We start from the raw sequence: 20,399 nt of genomic DNA, 5'->3' as shown, positions 1-20,399 counted from the left end.
CTTCTGCTGGTCCTCTGGTGTTCTAATTCTTATTTTCTTTCCTTTATAGCTAAATGATAGTCCTTGCGGGAACTCCCACCTATAAGGGATTGTGTTGTTTCTCAACAGCTTTGCCAGTTCTATGTATGAGGCTCTAAGATCCAATAACAATTTGGGTATGTCTCTGTAAATTTCAGCCTTTTTACCTTCTATCTCTAGAGATTTTTTGAAATGTAGGCCTAGTATCTTGTCTCTTTCTTCTCTTGATCTCAAAATAACCAAACAGTCTCTGGACTTGTCTTTCTTCACCGATCTGCCCAGTCTAAATGCAGTCACAATTTTAAAGTCTTTATCCTCTTCTATTCCCCAAAATTTGGAGAATAAAAGTGTCAAAAATCCCTCCAAATTACCTTCCTCCAATTCTGGGACAGCTCTCAACCTAAGGTTATTCTCCTTGTTTCTCAATTCCACCATCGACAGGTAGGCCTGTTGTTCCCCTACCTGTCTTTGCAGAGGCTTGATTTCACCTTTAATCTCATCAACTTTTTTGCTTGCTTGCTCCGCTTTTTGATAGGCTTCCACAGCTAATTTATGGTTTTCAGCTGTAGCTCCTTGTAGATTCTCAATTGCCTGTGTGTTCTGAGAGACCTTTTCAGATAGTGCACCAATAGTAGTTGTTGCTTGGTCTATTTTTAGTGATTGATTGTCCACTTTTTGATTTAAAATTGCTAATTGTTCTAAAATTTGTTTCAAAACTGTGTCAGATCCTCCTGTTGCCATGTCCTCTTCAGCAGGCTGATCGGCCTCCACCTCCTGTGCTGTCAGGACGGTTGGAACAGATGATCTGCGATGATGAGATAAAGTTGTTTGAACAAGTTGCACAGGCTTCCTTTCTTTTTCTTTTTCTTTTTCTCTTTCTTTAGCTTTGGCTGCTCTTGTTTTCCCTGTGCCACTCATTCCACACCTGCCTCTTGTTCAAGGTCAAGTTATCCTTTATTCCATGAGAAAGCAAGTCCAGAGTGGAAACAATTAAACCACAGAAATTCCAAACAAAGTATGTTTCCCAGGCCTCTGTAATTCCACAATTCCTCTAGGGGGAGTATCTTAAAGTTTCAGGGAAGGAGAAGATTTTTCCGCTATTTAAAGTTTCTGTAATCTCTTTTTTAATTTGTAATTCCAAGACAAAAAGGAAGGTTCGCAGAGTCCTCTACTTTTTAAACTAAAGCCGCTAGGAGCCAGATTGGTAATTGCAACAGTGTTTTAAACATTTAAAGTCTCAATATATGTAGCGACTTAAAATCTTGTTACTATAGTCCGCAGTTTGACAGCTCAGTTACGCACTGACAGCCCGACGACTTGCGTTCTTGAAACAAAGTCCCAAATACAAGTCCCATAGGCAGAAATAAAGTCTCTCTTGGTCTTTTAAATAAGAAGACTGCAAATTCTGTAAATGCACAATAGTTCCACTTTACTAAGCTCCCATTAAGCGCCTCAACGCTCCTCTATGCCTATGCTTTGATCTTGTAAGCAGTATCGGGAGACGGACTTCCTTTTACTCGTCACCCGTTTTCAAACCCGGAAAAGAGATATTTTAAGTCCAAATTGTAGTTCACTTTACTCACGGGTATGTTACTTGCCAAATTGATGTTCACAGGAAGAAAGGTCGGCGCTCATCAGCAGCAGCTGCGCGGCTTCGCCTCCCGCAGAAAGAGCGATGAACTCACAGCGCCACTCCCCCTTTCGCACTCCGGAGCCCCTTACGGGGTCCCTTCCGCACTTCTGGGGGAGTTCTTGGCGCCCGCCGAGTCCCACGGCCACGGGCTCCCTCTGCCCGTGGTTTTTCCTAACGGGTCGTCACTATGCCGCAGCGAACGACCCTTTCCTGCGGAGCCCCTCTTCAGGCAATGAAGAGGACCGCCATGGCTGTTTCGCGCCGCCTCCGGAAGTGCACTTTGTCATGCTTTCGAACTGCTAGGTCGGCAGGAGCAGGGACCGAGCAATGGGAGCTCACCCCGTCGCGGGGATTCGAACCGCCGATCGTTGCGGGGATTCGAACTGCCGACCTTCTGATCGGCAAGTCCTAGGCTCTGTGGTTTAACCCACAGCGCCACCCGAGTCCCTGCAGGTTTTAGTATCCAGCTGCAAAGTCCAATCCTTTGAGCAAGGATACTTAGAATTAAAGCACGATCCCACTTAAAGTATAATCTCTAGTTGCATTTAGACACCTAATGAATAAATACTACTGCTTTAAAAGAATCCTTTGCACATTTACCGTATGTTCCGGCGTATAAGACTACTTTTTAACCCAGGAAAATCTTCTCCAAAGTCGGGGGTCATCTTATACACCGGATATGGTTGTGGCGAAGGAGGAGAGGGAGCCGGTGAGCAGAGGCGCCCCTTCTGCCGTTGCTCCTCCTCCCTCCCCACAGAAGGGGACGCAGCCTCCTGTGACACAGCACGAGGCCCCACCTCTTCCGTACCGGCACAGCACGTGTTCGTTGGCCGCCGCACACATTCTGGGCGGAGCCTGCGGCCGGAGTGGGCTGCACATACGTGTGTCTGCCTGCAAGCCAGCCTTGTTGCCTTGGGTCCCCGCTCTCTCCTCACCACGGAAAGTCCTTCCAAGCGCGGCGCTTGCCCGCCTGCCTACTGCTGCCGTGGGAGCCGGATCCGGCCTCCGCCGTGGCCGCGTGGGGCTTTGCTTGGCTCGTGGGTGCCATGAAGAGCCTGCCGTATTTCTGCCGCGGCATGGTGGTGCGTGGCTTCAGCCGGGGCTCCAAGGAGCTGGGTATCCCCACAGGTGAGGGCAGCAGAGACCAAGGCAGCCACTCGGGGCCTTTTCCCAGAGGGAGAGAGGGAGGGAGGGAGGGAGGGAGGGAGGGAGGGCGGGAGCCGGGTCAGGTCTCCCTCCCTCCCTCTGGGTGGCGGGTTTAGGTTTTGTTCCCCACACCAAACCCTGATTCTGCCGCAGCTTCAAAGACTTTTAAATGACCACAGTCCTTGCATGCAATGTGTCCCAGACTTGGGAAAAAACTGAAAAATATCCCTTTGGAAAGTCAGCTGGGCCATCCCGCAGCCAGAACTATCAGTCAGTGAGCGCAGCCCACTGCTTTGCTGGACGGCCGATCTCACTCGCCTCGCCTTGGGCTGCTGCAATGGCAGAGGCAGCGGAGGGGTGCGCGCTCTTTTGCATGATGAATTCTGCATATAAGTTAAATAAGCAGGGAGACAATATACAGCCTTGTCGTACTCCTTTCCCACTTTTGAACCAATCAGTTGTTCCATAGCCAGTTCTAACTGTAGCTTCTTGTCCCACACAGAGATTTGTCAGGAGACAGATGAGGTGATCAGGCACTCCCATATCTTTAAGAACTTGCCATAGTTTGCTGTGGTCGACACAGTCAAAGGCTTTTGCGTAGTCAGTGAAGCAGAACTAGATGTTTTTCTGGAACTCTCTAACTTTCCCCACAATCCAGCGCATGTTTGCAATTTGGTCTCTGGTTCCTCTGCCCCTTCAAAATCCAGCTTGCACTTCTGGGAGTTCTCAGTCCACATACTGCAGCTTACCCCTCACAAAGCTAGATTCCCAGCACCCTTTAAAAGCTATGGTTCTCAGAATTATTTTAGGGACGTTGTGTGATTTAAATGTATGGCATGCAGGCAGCCTCTGTCCTGAGCAGCTTTCAGAGGTCAGCAAAGATGAATTTAGAGCCCCTCGTGAGAGACAGAGCTGCTCTCAGAACTTCTGCACGATTCCTTCTTCTCTCCATTTTAATACCAGATTACAAGGAGGGAGAAAATGCAAACTGAGCCTGATATTCTCCCCTCTTTATCCCCTTCCACCTTGCAAGTTATTCCTCTTGCAGTTTCCTGATCCCCAAGAATTTGCCTATAAAATGAAACTTGCATGCTTTTAAATTCATGGATTGCCCAGTCCTTGTGGGAGTGCACTGGGGGGGGGGGGAATCCTTGCTCCTGTCCTGACTGGGGTGTCTCTGTGTGTGTCGATACATGCTCATAGGTCAGACCTGTGCAATGAGAAGTTGATGACTTTCCACCTTTATGTTCTGCACTCACTGGAGGACAAAAGATACTCCTTACCAAACAAATTGCACAGCAATCAAATGTTTAATGAACCATGTAACGTCTTGGAATGACCATCAAAAACTAACAACAACATTAAGTGGACAGATAAGAAAATTGAGAAAAAGGATTATCTGCCTCCTTTTTAAAGAAATGACTGGGGAAAGGTGCAACGGCTTTCCATTCATTCACAAACTGCCTCTACACAGGCAGATGTTAAGCTGAAAACAGGCCTGGAGTTTCATGTACAGGATCAGGCACTTGTCATGTGTAAGGTGGATCAATCAGGTTTTTTGGTTAAGTTGGCCTGTCCGGTTTAATTCTGCAGCTGCTTTCTAGCGTCAGGATGAGACACAGCAGCTGAGAAAGCATCAGGGCAATAGAATACATTACATATTGACTTGAGATCACTAAAGGGGTTTGAGGAATAGCAAAAAGGTGCTGCCTAGGGTGATATAGCTGAAACTGGGTAGTCTCTGGGTATCTCCCTCCAACTGGTCTTAGTGGTTTTACTGACACAGATTTCTGGAATGGTTCCCATGCATCTTGCAAATGGGCCAACTGAACAACTTGCTCACAGACCATCGTGTTTTGCGTTTTTTAAAAAAGCTTTGTGATTCAGATGTCATTCGGTTGTTATGTCCAAGGTGGCTGTTGTTTGCTCCGTGTCAGGACGCTGCAAGCAAAGAGGAGCCCTTTGCAAGCTCATCAGAGGAAGGAGAATGACAGAGGGATGGTTCACCCAGACACAGTGCAGGGCTAATGGCAGAAAGGGCCTGGAAGCTGTAGCTGACATTAGCGCGTTTTTGACTGGGGAGGCCCTTTCGGGGATTGGGATTGTGGTGAACTGATCCCGCTGAATTCAGAGGCCAAGTGCTGCAGGGATCCTTGACTGGTGAATGAAGATGAGAAGGTGAGGCTGGATTCTGGCAGGAGAGAGAGAGAGAGAGAGAGAGAGAGAGAGAGAGAGATTCAAATGGATTCCAGAAATAGCTGACGATGTAACTCACAAGAAGCTGAGAGGCTCAATACGTTGACTGTTAAACTGGTTCCATGGAGCATGCTTAGTCCCAGTTTTTGGACTAGCAAAGCAAAAAAAGAGGGAGGCAGGCCTGGTACGGCATCTGTGAAAGTGTGCCTGCCTGCCCTAGTACAGTTGAGCTAAATCATTAGGTGACCATAGGCCAAGGGTCACCAATGGCTCCCATGAGGGTCTCCTCAAAAATCCACAACTGACAGGAGATTGTTCACTCTTTCTACTTCATTCCTGTTTGCACTGGCCCAGCCTCTCCTACACTGAATATGCCCTTTTAAACCATTCCAACAGTTTAGGGCAGAGGTTCTCAACCTTTTTGAGTCCACAGCTCCCTTGACCAACTACATTCTTTCTGCAGCAACCCTGTGGGGAAACACGCTCTGAAGCCCAGCTATGTCACCCCTCGCCTGCAGAGCCAGCAGCCCCTCACCCCTTTTCAAACACCTTTCTTGATGTGTTCTATCAGCCTCCTCTCCTCTCCCCTCTTGGTGAGTTAGGATTAGCCATATCCCTGCCTCCTCAAGATACAAATGACATCTTCCCATGTTGATGAGACTGGCAGACCTAAGTCCATAAGGCAAACCAAAATTGGCCTTCCTGCTAAGAGATCACATTTTCCCTATCAGATGGTTCCCTAACAGAAGTCTCAAAGAGGTTTTGTCCTCCTTGGTGCCCCTGCTTGTTGCCAACTCACCTATTCGCATAGCTAAAGCTTCCTCCAGTCTCCGGAATGTCTTGTTGAATAAGGCCTTGACCAAGGGGCCCGTGATGTAAACCACTATGTATAGAAGAAGCAAGCCAAGGATGATGGCTACTGTAACCTTGGAGCGGAGAGGGGGGGAAAGAGAGAAGGTGGTTGTTAATTCCTGATTGTTAGCTATACCTGTATGTGAACAGAAACCTCAAAAATTGTTAGGAGAGGGAGCAAGAAAGGAATGTGGGACTGCACACAAATGTTCATTCCCTTCTGCGGATGAAGGTTATTCAGGCTAGCAAAAGATAAAACCAATGGGATCAGCAACAAGGGTGTTGCAGTGTATCCTCCCTCCTAGAATGATTGTTTCTGTTTGGGTTCGGCCAGCTATTCTCACTCCCTGCCATTCTGCTTCCCTTTTCCTAAACGGCACAAAGCGTGGTAAGAACTATGGCATTTGTTCCCACGGCAGAATTCACTTGCACAAGACATACTGATGGCCACCAACTTTAAAACAGGGCAGGGAAATTTATGCAGGATAAGGCTGTCAGTGGGTACTGGCCACGGCGGCTACCTTCTACCGCCACTGTTGGGGGCAACCAGCCGCTGAATACCATTTGCTTTGAATCACAAGCGGGGAGGCAACTCTTATGCTTGCTTGCGGGCTTCCCAGGGAGATCCCATGGTGAGAAGAACAATTCTATACTCACTTTGGCCAAACAGATGGCAATGAGAAGCCCCCAGGCAAGACAATAGCATTTGCCCCATTTGTGATTCCCAGCAACTGGTTTTCAGAGGCATACTGCCTTCAGTCAGTCTTCTATGGTGCTATGCTACAAGCACAGCTGGTTCTCATCTTTATAGCCTGAAGTAGTAGTAATAATATTTATTTATTTATTTATTTATTTATTTATTTATTTATTTATACATACCCCGCCCATCTGGCTGAGTTTCCCCAGCCACTCTGGGCAGTTCCCAATCAAGTGTTGAAAACAGTACAGCATTACATATTAAAAACTTCCCTGAACACGGCTGCCTTAAGATGTCTTCTGAATGTCAGGTAGATGTTGTTCTCTTTGACATCTGGTGGGAGGGCGTTCCACAGGGCGGGCGCCACCACCGAGAAGGCCCTCTGCCTGGTTTCCTGCAACTTGGCTTCTCGCAGTGAGGGAACAGCCAGAAGGCCCTCGGTGCTGGATCTCAATGTCCGGGCAGAACGATGGGGGTGGCGACGCTCCTTCAGGTATACTGGACCGAGGCCGTTTAGGGCTTTAAAGGTCAGTACCAACACTTTGAATCGCGCTCGGAAATGTACTGCCAATGCAGATCTCTCAGAACCGGTGTTATGTGGTCCTGGTGGGACTTTGAAGGACTTTGAACTTGGGTATCCATAGGGCCACTTTATTCCACATGAAGCTGGCATCACCAGAGCCCCCCTGAAGTATAGGGGGTCTGTCATGACTAGATGGCTGGGGGGGGGGGGGGCTTTTTCAAGTGTGGCACTTCATATATGCCCTCTACAGGGAGACTTGCATGGTGTTGACCCTGATGTCCTTTTGGTCATCAAGCAAAGCCTTTTCATTCCATACAGAAAGAATGAAGATGCTCAAGGCATGGCGGCTGTTACCTTCAAGAGAAAGATGGCCCGGGTGGGGCTGAGGCGCAAGCCATGGACATGGATAATGAACTCCAAGGCATAATCACAGTAGGTGGATTCGTCCACACCCCTATAGAAGCAAAAGAGGCAGGACGTCAGTTGACTACTGGTCTGAGCAGGCCAGCTTGGCTTTGGTCAATTGCTGTTTACAGCTGTCCCAGTGCTTAGATCTTTACATAGGCTCTTCTTGGTTTCTCACAACATTCATCTCCTGGTCCACTACCTTCCAAACCATGTTTCTTCTCCATGCTTTCAGAGTGGTACTTTCTCCTATCCCCATGACTAAGTAAGGCCATTAATTTCAATGAGTCTAGTCTGCGTAAAACTCAAGTTGAACACCACCTTTTGATTGTGAATTGTTTTAACTTGTGCTCAGGAGTTATTATGGCTGATAGGTAGCCTACCAGTATCATTCAGTTCAACTGTAAATTAATTTAATTCTTTTTAAAATGAACCAAACACATTTTAAAAACTCAAACCTACCTGTTTGATACTTCCACCACAAAGAAATAATCAGGAGCAGCCATACCCTGGGGGACAATATCATAGCATGGAGAATTCGTCTGGCAAACCCACCTGCGGGAGGAAAGGCATTTTGCCTTATGATGTCTTACATGGTAGGCTGTTTCAATTCATGTCCCTAGCTGGGGACAATAAAGCGGTTTAGTCATGCTGGACACATGACCCGGAAAGCTGTCTGTGGACAAACGCCGGCTCCCTCGGCCTGAAAGTGGAGATGAGCTCCACAACCCCATAGTCACCTTTGACTGGACTTAACTGTCCAGGGATCCTTTACCTTTACTTTTTTACAGATGGCAGGTGACCCAAAGAAGAGAGAAACAGAAGGGAAATAAAGCACATGTCCTCAAAAAGGATACTAGTAGAGCCGTAACATTTTTAGAGGAGGATAACCAAAATGATTTAGGGGTTGGAACAATTTCCCTGTGAGGAAAGTTTACAACTTTTAAGCCTTTTTAAATTGGGAAAAGGGCAAGTGAGAGGCAGGGAGATGATAAGAGGGACATGAAGTTGGGCATGGCTTGGAGAAAGTGGACAGAGAGTTTTTCTCCCTCATAACACTAGAACTTGTGACAGGTTGGTATCCGTGTTGGTCTGCCATAGTCAAAACAAAATAATAATAAAAATCCTTCCAGTAGCACCTGAGAGAACAACTAAGTTTGTTATTGGGGTGTGCTTTCGTGTGTATCTGAAGAAGTGTGCATGCACACGAAAGCTCATACCAATAACAAATTTAGTTCTTCTCTAAGGTGCTACTGGAAGGAAATTTTTTATTTTGTTTCGACTAGAACCTGTGGACATCCATGGAAGCTGAATGTTAGAAGATTCAGGACAGGCAGAAGAAAGGCCTTCTTCACACAGCACAGGGTTAAACTTGTTCCCACCCGATGTAGTTATGTCCACTGACTTAGATGGTTTTAAAAGGGAATTGGGCAAATTCAGTGGCTACTAGCCACAATAGCTATGTTATATGTCCGCCGTTGGAGACAAATGTGTCTCTGAATGCCAGTTGCTGGAAAGCACAAGTGGAAAAATGGCCGCGACCCTAACGCTTCTTGAATGCTTCCAAGAGCACTTGGTTGGCCCCATGACAATCTGAAGCTGGACTAGACAGGTCTTTGACCTGATTCAACATGGCTCTTCTTATGTTTTATTGCTGACCAAATAAAACATTTCATTTGGGAAGAAGAATTTGGGAGGTTTTAGATCAGAAACTGACACCCACACCCAAAGACCCAGCAAATGTTTCCTTACAAAATCCCAGACTCAGCTTGAGAGAGGATATGGAAACCTTCGGAATCAACTTTATCTTCGTGCGTTTCAGCCCTAAGCCAGATCAGACTTGATGTTCCACTGGAAAGAGAATATGAAATCAACCATGAATTAAGACAGCTAAGCTTTGCAAGGAAGCCTAAAGTGGTTACCAGGCCACTCACATCCTTAATAGCCTGTTGTTACCCACCCACCCTTGCCAGCTTTTACATTCCTATGTTCATCAGCTATGGCTCATTATCAGCTTCAAAATAGAAGGGGGGGAATCAAATCTCTTACAACTCACCAGTGCTTTTTTTCTGGAGGAACGCTGGAGTACGCACACCCCTACACGTTTTGTGAATCTTTGTACTTTTGTCTATTTGCTGTATTTATTTTTCCCAATTTGAACAATAAAATGGTGATTTTCTTGAGTCAAAATGAGAGTACCCCTAAACATTTTTTTTAAAGAAAAAAAAGCACTGCAGCTCACAGCTATTTCTCTGCTCTATCCCCCAGAGTGGAGGCAATTCTCATCACAGACCGGACAAGTGGCTGTTTGTAAGCCACAACCCAAGGGGCCACAGATCAGTAGGCAGAGCATATGCCTCATATTCAAAAGGGTCCAGGTCTGAGCACTGATATCTCCAGTTAAATGGTTACAGGAAAAGGGACCAGGAAAGATTCCCCCTTCCTTAGACACTGTGGAGACACTGCCAGTCAGAGTGCACTGGCAATAGTGGGCTCTATAGAGCATGGGGAACCTGTGGCCCTCCAGATGTCGTCAGAATTCAGCAAGTCCCCAGTCCCTGGACTGAATAATCCAATGGTCTGTTGCAGTATGAGACAGTTTCCTCTGTCCATGATTCTGAGAAGGCAGCCATTGGCTGCTTCTGCAGTAGGACCATTTAGCACTGTTGAGGTATTGCTTCACCTTAATCATCTGGAAGGAGTGAACCGGCTGGAGGATCAGCCTCCTCTGTGCATAGACAGTTGGAGGACCACAGGAGGCTGTGATTATTTAATTGCGCTCTCTCACTCTCATATGGCAAACCAGCACTTTTCTTACGTGGGCATGTTCACATGCCCTGGTGCGCAGACTTGGAAAGACTGGTCCCAAATGGGGTCTTTTAAACTGACTAAAAATGTTGCATTTGAATAAGACATAGATACTAAACAGCTAAGGTCACAATGCTAGGCACTGTGGGAGTCTGAAAAAATGTGGTCACCTGCCATTCACTGTGTTGTAGTTAAAGGTTTCTTCCTCACTGAAGTATCTGATGTTTTCTATCGAAAATGGTCCCCCACCAATTACTCTGAAGATGTAGCTGCCAGCAGAATAAGCAAGATGGAGGTGAGTTTGCACAAGTTTTAACAGTTAAAAAAACCCACACCCATTCACAAACAGCTGGGACAAAACTGCCATTTCTCCTATCACAGCAAGGTTACTGGAAGAAGAAGAAGAAGAAGAAGAAGAGGAGGAGGAGGAGGAGGAAGAGGAGGAGGAGTTTCGATTAGATATCCCCCTTTATCACTACCCTAAGGAGTGGGTACTGTGGGTGGCACTGTGGGTTAAACCACAGAGCCTAGGGCTTGCCGATCAGAAGGTCGGCGGTTCGAATCCCCATGACGGGGTGAGCTCCCATTGCTCGGTCCCTGCTCCTGCCAACCTAGCAGTTTGAAAGCACGTCAAAGTGCAAGTAGATAAATAGGTACCGCTCCGGCGGGAAGGTAAACGGCGTTTCCGTGCACTGCTCTGGTTCGCCAGAAGCGGCTTAGTCATGCTGGCCACATGAGCCGGAAGCTGTATGCTGGCTCCCTCGGCCAATAAAGCGAGATGAGCGCCGCAGCCCCAGAGTCGGCCACGACTGGACCTCTAATGGTCAGGTGTCCCTTTACCTTTTAAGGAGTCTCAAAGCGGCTAACGTTCTCCTTTCCCTTCCTCCCCCACAACAAACAACAAACAAGCCGGGGACCCACTCCCAGAGGATACCAGTCACTGAGAGGTCGGGGAAATCAACAAGAGCATTTCCTTCTGTATCTCGCCTGATAAAGGTTGCCAACCAAGGCAGTTTTAGAGCCATTCCTAGGCCTGAAACCAAATTAAAATGGGTCGAAATAACCCATTTCCTCTGGGCATGCTGGTACGTGGGCCACCACAATCCTCCCAGGCACCTTTCCCTTTTAAAAAATTAGGATATCCTATTCATGGATCTCCTGTGTGTCCCATCGAGTGAAGACTTGCCTCTGGCCACCAAGCTAAGCTCATGGCAGAGGTTTCCTGGCCGTGTCCTTAGCCGTGATGCTAGATCAGTTGGGGTCTACTGTTAGTACAAATGTATACCTGCCAGACAATTTTCTTGCCTTCAAGGGTGTCACATAGCAACTAGGGACTCTTGAGGAATATGTTCTTGGTGCATTTTGATACATACTGACCCAATCAACACCACTCAAACCAAGGTGCAGATCAGAAGTTATCTTTCAGATACCACACCTCTCCAGAGTTCACGATGCAGTTCTCAGTTCAAAAAGAAAACGCATCAAATTGCATATTTTGAGAGAAAATGTATTAAAAACATGTATCTAGATGCAGATTTGAAAATTAATGTGGGCATGGGGTAGAATGCGTTTTCGAACACATACAAAAATGGAAGGGACCGGAAACAGTCTTCTCTGTCCTTCCCTAGCGACAACAGGGCTTCCTCTGATTGGCCTTCAGCTTTACCTGGAAGTCCCCAGCAAAAACGTCTTGGATCATACCGGCCCCAAGGCCTGGGCATCCTGGCAGTGACCTAGGTGCCTCCATCTTAGCTTCCCTCCGACCTTTGAACAATATGCTCAGTGGAGATTCACTGATTTCAGTTCAGCAAAGCGACAAAATGCCATCAAAAGCACAGCTCAGCCCTTACCTTCCATTGAAACGTCCCGAGTCTCCTGTCACCATATCTTGGATCAAAAAAGAAGGGTAAAACACTGCAAATGAATCAAGCAGGTGTGGTATCACTATCTGTCTTCTGCCTGGCATCCATCATTCCTTAATTAACTTCATCTATGAGCCTCAAAGATCTGACCCACCCAGACACCCCACTTCACCCCAGCCTTACCATCATTGAAGGAGAAGCAAGGCATCTCGGGGTCTTTCTTGATACAATCAAAGTAGCGCTTGTTCTTGACGGTAGTCTCATTCTTAGTGGAAGTAATGTCAAAAGCTAGCCTCTTGCCTGGGGGACATCCAATGTAGACAGTCGACACATAACTGCCCTATGGGGGCAAGTAAATTGGAAAAGAGAAGTGGCCTTTTTTCTTTCTTTCTTTTTTAGAACACTGGCTTGCAAACTCCCTCTCTTAAAAGGACCCCTTTTCACCTCTGTGTCTGCTGTGGAATCCCTGCATGTTGCAGAGGATAATTTGGATAGGCATCTCCTTGGAGGACCCCTCAGTCAATGCCTAAGGTACCTTCACCTTGACCTTCATGAAGGGTTCCCTAGAATACACCCGATAGGACTCACCACATTTTTGTACTAGTTCTGCTTCTCTGCCTTGGAACAGAAGTCTGACCTGCAGGAATTTTTTTGATTATTTTTTTCTGGCAAGGCAAGGCAAGGATTGCACCTCCTGGAAAGTGTCACACAGGAGGCAACAGGCAGACTTTGTTGTGCCCCTGCAGTGGCCGATCCTCACGGAGGTTGTCTGCTGGTCACAGTGTTTTCCCCCTCAGCTTAGTGAGCCTCTGGTGGGAGCGGCGGCTGATGATCCTTGGCTGGCTTGGTTGGTGTCTCAGCAGCACCAGAGCCACAGCTACAGCAGGCCTAGGAGGAGGGCAGTGGAGACCAGGCTGAGATGCCAAGTGCAGCCTTTTACCGGCCGCCTGTCCTTGGCTGCACAGCACAAGGGCAGGTGCCAGCGGGTCCCAGGTGAGCAGGCACCTTTCCTTCTATGCTCCTGCTGCAGGGCACATGCCTCAGCCAAGGGAGGCCCTGGGGAATGAGTGGTGCAGGCCAGAAAAGTCCAGATTCCAGCTGGCAGGAGTTCCGCCCAGGGGTGAGCACCCCTTAGCGGGCCATGAGGAGAAAGAGGCACCACAGCTTGGGTGCGGCTTACCTCCCCGTGGCTCCTTGTCATGGGGGCGCCCAGTTGTGCCCCCTCAGAATTCTGCACCCGGGACTACGGACCCCCTCGTCCCCCTCACATTATGCCACAGTCTGGAGAAGAAAAACATGGCTTGCTTAATTTGCCACTCAACAAAAGCAAGGCCGGTCAAGGTGGCCGCCAGACCTCTAAACAATTCCCACAGCTGTAGGTTGCAGAGGAAGATTATTCATGGCAAACAAGCTGCCTTTCCAGAATTACCAAGCTTCTCCCATACAAGCTTTCAAAAATTTTCAGCATTGGTACAGGAAGCTGGTACCATGGTGGGGAGGGATTCAGACTGGAAATCCTATCAGGTGCCAACTGCCTCCTCTGGGGCTGCTACCAGGAGGAGAGAATTGAGAGAAATTATCTTCCTTTCAAGCAATCCAAGTCACCCTTACCCTTATCCGTGGTCCGTTGGATGTGTACTCGTAGCAGTTCATTCCCGAGTGTGCAACCTGGGGAAAATAAATACAAGCCAAGCAAATGTCAGGGGAAAGGCAAATTCTAGCCACCTGTATACCAGAGGAGTACAACTCAACAGATCAGAAACAAGAAAATCAGAAACAGATCAGAAACAAGAAGCAGTGTGGCAAGAGACTGATTTCATGTGCCACCTTTGGTACACTGAAGCGGCTCCGGGTGGCCTATCCTAGCCCAAGAGCAACAATTTTGTGATAGAAGACAAGACCCTGGAACTTCAGCAAAGACTGCCTTCTTACCTTTAAGCCAAAAGAACTCTTCAGAAGGTTCTTCCCACTCAGCTGCTGATACGGGTAAACACCTTTGTCATGAATTTCTATCTGTTGTTGTGAGGACGAAGAGATGCAGTGGTGCAAAAGAAACAAGGAGTTTAAAATGGAATCAGTTTTAATAAGAAACCAGCTCTCTAATGGCATTTCCCCCTTGTGAGCCACTCAATGGTGCAGAATGGATGGCCAAGAATACTCATAATAACCAATCTTGCCACCCTCTAAGCGCATGTCAGGAACCTTTGTTGTTTGCTTCCCAGTGATGCACCCTTAAATAACACGGTGCTTCTTCTCAGCAGGACTGACATTTCCGGCTGTTGTTTATATTGGTTCTAATGATATATATCCTGCCCACCTAGCAGTTCGAAAGCACCCCTAAGTGCAAGTAGATAAATAGGTACCGCTTTATAGTGGGAAGGTAAACGGCATTTCCGTGTGCTGCGCAGGTGCTGGCTTGCCAGAGCAGCTTCGTCATGCTGGCCACGTGACCCGGAAGTGTCTTCGGACGGCGCCGGCTCACAGCCTCTTGAGCGAGATGAGCACACAACCCTAGAGTCGGAAACGACTGGCCCGTACGGGCAGGGGTACCTTTACCTTTTTAATGATATATAATCCTGTGATTTTACATATATTTTGTATTCCATCCTGGAACCTTAAGGTGAAGAGAGGCTATAAATCATATAATGTGGTTATGGAAGAAACAAGACCTTCTGGGATGCAATGCTATAAGCTCCTCCATCGTAGACTCAGGGTGTATGTGTGTGTAAATAAGATACATATGACATAAAGACGCCACATTCCGAGGAAACTGAACCTTGGGTAAGCGCCTGGAACCCCTGGAATCACACAAAGCTCAGAGACTGGGGTGGCATGCAACAAAGTAAATATCTGCAGGCCTTCTTTACACTCGCAAAAAGGCACTCTGCATATACTCAGAGATGCCAGAAATTTTGCACAAACAAAAGTTTGCAAGCATAGTTTCAAATATGTCTCAAAAAAAGAATGGGGTTCAGGTTTCTCACATTTCAACATGCTGATCGGAGCAAGCCTGCATTTCTGACTTTTCATTTCATCATCTAGGATTTGAGAGGCCCTTACCTCATATCGTACTGAACCTCTGCTGATGAGCTCTTGCCTATGTAGATGTGTATGAATATATTCAGGATGGGCTAAGATGAGAGTGAGCCATATGTTCTGGAGAGAATTTTCATCTGCTGACTCCCCCACTGCAAGCAAAATGAAAAAGCTATCAGCCAATGCAAAAGAATAGGGCATGTACATGTGGAACAGAATGTTGGTGCTTGCCATGAATATTCTTCTCGCTGGGCCTGCAGCAACCATGTGAGATATGACCCCCTCTTACTTCTTGGCAGTAGCACCCCAGCTATGGAAAACTCTCTGCTTCGAGCTCTGACTGATGCCAAAGTTGGTTATCTTTTGGCACCAGCAGAAGACTCATTTTCCACCAGGCTTTTTGAGCAGGCTGAGGGCTATTCTCTGTCTACTGGGTCACATGGCTATTCTATCTGATATACTGTATTTAGTAGGCAGAGAATGACTGTATTCTATTTATTCTATTCTAGTATATTCCATTTTGTTCTTATTGTTTTTTGAATTGTTGTGGCCCACCATAAGATCCCTTGAAGAGGGATGGAACATAAATCTTGTAAATAAGTAACATTGCTAAGAAGAAAACCTGTGATCACAGTTTTCCTGGAGACCTCTCCCGTCTGGGGTGGGGTGCCAGGAGCAGGTCAGTAATAACTCACATGGTGTCAGTGAAGTTAACTCTTTATTCAGAGGAACAAAGAGCTCCAGAGACCAGGCCTAGTGAGCACAGCAACTCTTCCCGTTAGATCTTGCCCCAATGAGGCAGTTACAAGGACTGAAGGTCCCTGTCTTCCCACAGTGGCCTACACTGCTTCCTGCCCCAGGTCCTTCCCAAGCAATCTGAGCCTTCTCCACCTTGTTTGTCTCTGCTCCACCCTCTTCAGGTTCTGGGAGACATGGGAGGAGGAGAGCTGGTCACAGCAAGAGGGGGAGACACCCTGGCTTCTTCACCAGCCTGACCCATCTCTGCTTCTTGCCCCTCCCTCCTCTCCAGCCTCCACTTCTGCCTCTACTTCTGGACTGCTCTCTGCCACTGCCTCGTCCCGCTCACTAAACCTTGTTACCTCTTCAGCTTCCTCCTCCCAGTCTACTCCCTCTGACCACTTATCATAGTATATTGTATTTTTAAATGGGGTTTCAGAGTTTTTAGGGGTTTTTGAATGTTTTATGTAGTTTTTCAATTTCATTGTTCTGTATGGGACAATGACAATAAAGATACTGTATATTGTATATCATATATATATCGTATATCCTTGCCCCACCACCACTCCCCAGGCTCTGAGCCTTCTTCCCTTGGGGATTCCCCACCTGGTTCCTCCCCCCCCACCCGCCCGCCCATTCCTCTGTGTCCACCCAATCCATGACATGCCCTCTGCCAGCCCCTCAGTTCTGTTCCATGTCTGTGCTACTGTAGAACCAGAAATCAGAAGAAAAGCCGGGAGGATCACAAGTCAAAATTAGGAGGAAGCATAGCCTAGGCCAACTCGTATTACCACTGCAAGACATCCACATATACAGTCTTTTAAAAGAGGCCCCATGGAACATGTGTACTCTGTATCCACAGGGCCTCTTTTAAACGACTCACCGTGTGTGTGTGTGTGTGTGTGTGTGTGTATATATATATAAACACCTTGTGGGGGGGCGTGTTGACATCATGGCTTCACTGAGTGTGGCCTTAGATATCACCGCATGCCCAAGAAACAAGAAGTTCACAGTAGATATCACCATTACATTCTCAGTTGGGTGTGGGAGATGCCCTGTAACTGCTTTGTTTTATGTGACAGATCCACACACCCCCCCTTCCTCCATCACAGCAGTTCCTGAGCTCAACACCCCTTACTGCTCTGTTTCGTTGTTCTCATGCTCAGGTACAGAGAGAAGGTGTATTCGGTGTGCTTGTCCAGGTAGAGCTTGGAAGGCAGTAAGTTTTCAGGCATCTGATCGTACATCTTGATGTAGTTGGCCATGTCGACATAGATGCCTGCCGAGGTGTTCCAGTTGCTTGCCACATAGGTGTAGTATTCCTGGGAAGCAAGAAAATGATCATCTTCCACTCCCCGCCCCCACCCTTTGTCTCTTCCTTCCAAGTGCTCCATAAACTGTACCTTAGTCATGGTTGCAACAGCCCTGGAAAGTAGGCCAGTATTGCTATCCATTGACAGTGCGATTGGTAAGTATTGGCTTGCCTAAGGTAAGGCGTACAGTGAAGATAGGGGCAAAGCCCAGGTGCAAACTTGGGTGTTGCAGCAGTTAAAGGTGAAGCATGTTGGTTAGGAAAAGGAAACACTCATACATCAAAATTATGACTGTTTCTTTATTAAATGATTCATATTGCATGTGTGTCTATCACACTTCAACTGACTGTCAAATCCCTTAGCAAGCAGTCTTCAGGAAACACATGGTGTCTTCAGAAAACACAACAAAAAAAAAATGGTCTTCAGGAAACACAACAGTACAGTGGTGCCCCGCAAGACGAATGCCTCGCAAGACGAAAAACCCGCTAGACGAAAGGGTTTTCCGTTTTGGAGGTGCTTCGCAAGACGAATTTCCCTATGGGCTTGCTTCGCAAGACGAAAATGTCTTGCGAGTTTTTCCGACTTTTTTCCCCTTTCCCCCCCCTTTTTCTAAGTCGCTAAGCCGCTAATAGCCCCTAAGCCGCTTAGCTGCTTAGCCGCTAATAGCGCTAAGCCGCTAATAGGGTTGCTTCGCAAGACGAAAAAACCGCTAGACGAAGAGACTCGCGGAACGGATTATTTTCGTCTTGCGAGGCACCACTGTATTCCTCTCTCTCCTTGAATATCAAAATCACTTTATTTTGGTTTTTTTACTCAAAAAATAAAGTTTAAGACCAGGTTAATGTTAATCATGGAGTGGTGAGGGTAGTTGTTTCTAAGGAATGCTTTTCAAAATTTTTATTCTTACCGCATCGTCTTTCTTGTTCTTCCACCATCTCCATGTGGGGTCATGGACTGGGTCAGCATAAGCCTAGGGAGAAAAAAAGAATTGGTACGGGTGAGTTTGAAGACAGACAGGCGCACAAAAACTATCACTAAATTAGCAGCAAAACCTGTTTAGAAATGCAGAAATAATATACAATTTTATTTAGTGTGGGACAGCATAGAAACCTCCCTGCACCCAAGCAGAGGTCATGGCAACCGATCTGGGTGGATGCAGTGGCAGGTGGTGGCAGCTCCTAAGAGAGACGGTGGCATGAGAGATAGTAAGCTGGCATGTTGGAATCGTGGAAGCCAAGACCCAAGTTTGGTGGGAGAAGCCCAGCAGATATTTAACATCACAAAAACATGCTGCAGAGAAATATAGTCTGTGAAACCTTTAATATGTGCCCTTTTGAGTCCCAAAATGTCCCCTTCTAGAAGCTCTTTCCAAGCTGTCCCACTTCCCTGGCACAGAGCCAGACCACATGTTTAGCAAGTCACTAAACGATTTACTTTCAAAATTCAAAGGTCAGATTCATGTGCTTTTCCATACAGTAGTCAGAAAATATGCACAGGCATTTAAAACACTGTGTAGTTACAGAAGGTAAAAGTTTCAAAACTATTGTTAGAGGAATAAAATGCTAGAGAGAATGCAGGCTGGGGAAACCCAGCTGGATGGGCGGGGTATAAATAAACTAGTATTACTACTAATACTTTGGCCACCTCATGAGAAGAGAAGACTCCCTGGAAAAGACCCTGATGTTGGTAAAGATGGAGGGCACAAGGAGAAGGGGACGACAGAGGACGAGATGGTTGGACAGTGTTCTCGAAGCTACCAGCATGAGTTTGACCAAACTGTGGGAGGCAGTGGAAGACAGGAGTGCTTGGCATGCTCTGGTCCAGGGGGTCACGAAGCGTCGGACATGACTAAATGACTGAACAACTACTACTACTACTACGATTATTATTAATTACTATTATGAAACAAAGGATGCTGGTTAAAGCCATGAGGCTGGAGTGACCAGTTCAGAGCTCCTTACATACTGAAGTCCACATGGGTAATGAAAGATACCAAAGGCTTGGTCACCCATTTCTTCTCCAGGCTTAGCTTATGGTTTAACCCCTTCATGCTCTTAGATTGAAACACGCTAGAGTTATAGGAGGCTAGAACTTTACATAGGCCTTCCCTCTGACTATTGGAAGTGGGATGCCTGCTGTGCTATTTAAGGAGACAGTGGAGACAGAAGATTCTTATATGCTTATGATGATGAGTGAAGCAACTCTCACTTGGACAAGAAGGATGTAATCAAAACCGGGGGGTGTGGGGGTGGGGAGAGGAAATCCAAAGGTCATTTAACTGCCTCATCCAACACTGTTGAACTAAAGCAAACAGTAGGGACCTTTGCAGAAAGCATTTTTAAAAGCTTTCAAATGTTTTTCCTTCCATTAGCAAGAAAAGAGAGGGAGCAGTTTAGAGGTGCTCAAATGTGTAGTTAAATTGTTATCCCAATTTCGAGGGGGGGGGACAGAGCAGCAGGGGGGCTTCAGATTCCAGCTGCTTCCTGTTGTAAACAAAAAATCCCCTTTCCCCTTACATTACCATATATCTAAGACCTCAAAATTCCTATCACATTCCCCACATGGAGGATCTATAACTCCAGTTGGGCCAGGGCTTCAGAGGGGCCGAAGGGGTCAGAAGGGGGTGTGGTACTACATTGGATCTCCCTCTATGATGTCAGACAGCATTCTCCAAAACATCCTGGGATGCTCTCCAGCAGGGGTAGGCAACCTAAGGCCCATGGGCCACAAGCAGCCCACGGGAGTCGTTTAAGCGGCCCACAAGCCTCCCACTTGGTGAGTCCCTGCGTGCTGTGCTAAACCGGCGCAGCGTGAAATGAGGACTCGCTTCTGCAGCGCCAGAAATCGCACCTGCGCAGACACCAGAAATTGCAGGCGCGCATGCTCACACACACACATTCAATCCAGCCCACAGAGGGATCTCTGCTGGAGTGAACCAGCCCAGGCGAGGTAAACCGTACCGACCCCTGCTCTTCAGGAATGTTACAATTGAGCTTGAGTACCCAGAAATAGATGCTGGATCAGGGGTTCCACCGGCTGAGGCCTGTGTTTTAATAGTAAGTCCAAGGGATAGCGACCTTTATTTTGCTTACTTTAATTGGCATAAGCAACATGTGCATTTGTGGTGCAAACAGCAGAATGCTTTGCCATGAAGAATGCAATCACTTGGTTG

The 20,399-nt window shown here is 47.1% G+C and overlaps 1 protein-coding gene across 5 annotated transcripts in view; it reads right to left on the bottom strand.

The window, feature by feature from the left end:
• Positions 1-4,088: 4,088 nt before the first annotated feature.
• CATSPERG (cation channel sperm associated auxiliary subunit gamma) overlaps positions 4,089-20,399 on the bottom strand; it is a 46,971-nt gene continuing 30,660 nt past the window's right edge. For all 5 annotated transcript variants that reach the window (XM_081868698.1, XM_081868697.1, XM_081868699.1 and 2 more), the window contains exons 18-30: positions 18,135-18,197; positions 17,053-17,236; positions 15,201-15,328; positions 14,073-14,153; positions 13,752-13,808; positions 12,324-12,480; positions 12,129-12,192; positions 10,449-10,547; positions 9,223-9,321; positions 7,933-8,025; positions 7,420-7,519; positions 5,793-5,919; positions 4,089-4,988 (exon numbers count right to left, since the gene is read on the bottom strand). In XM_081868698.1, coding sequence (XP_081724824.1) covers positions 4,858-4,988; positions 5,793-5,919; positions 7,420-7,519; positions 7,933-8,025; positions 9,223-9,321; positions 10,449-10,547; positions 12,129-12,192; positions 12,324-12,480; positions 13,752-13,808; positions 14,073-14,153; positions 15,201-15,328; positions 17,053-17,236; positions 18,135-18,197 — 1,383 coding nt within the window. In that variant the 3' untranslated portion in view covers positions 4,089-4,857. The remainder of the gene's footprint in view (positions 4,989-5,792; positions 5,920-7,419; positions 7,520-7,932; positions 8,026-9,222; positions 9,322-10,448; positions 10,548-12,128; positions 12,193-12,323; positions 12,481-13,751; positions 13,809-14,072; positions 14,154-15,200; positions 15,329-17,052; positions 17,237-18,134; positions 18,198-20,399) is intronic.

The sequence above is a fragment of the Podarcis erhardii genome, assembly GCF_964252035.2.
Source record: "Podarcis erhardii genome assembly, chromosome: 7".
Classification (NCBI taxonomy): Eukaryota; Metazoa; Chordata; class Lepidosauria; order Squamata; family Lacertidae; genus Podarcis; species Podarcis erhardii.
This window is presented reverse-complemented; position numbering and strand designations above follow the sequence as displayed.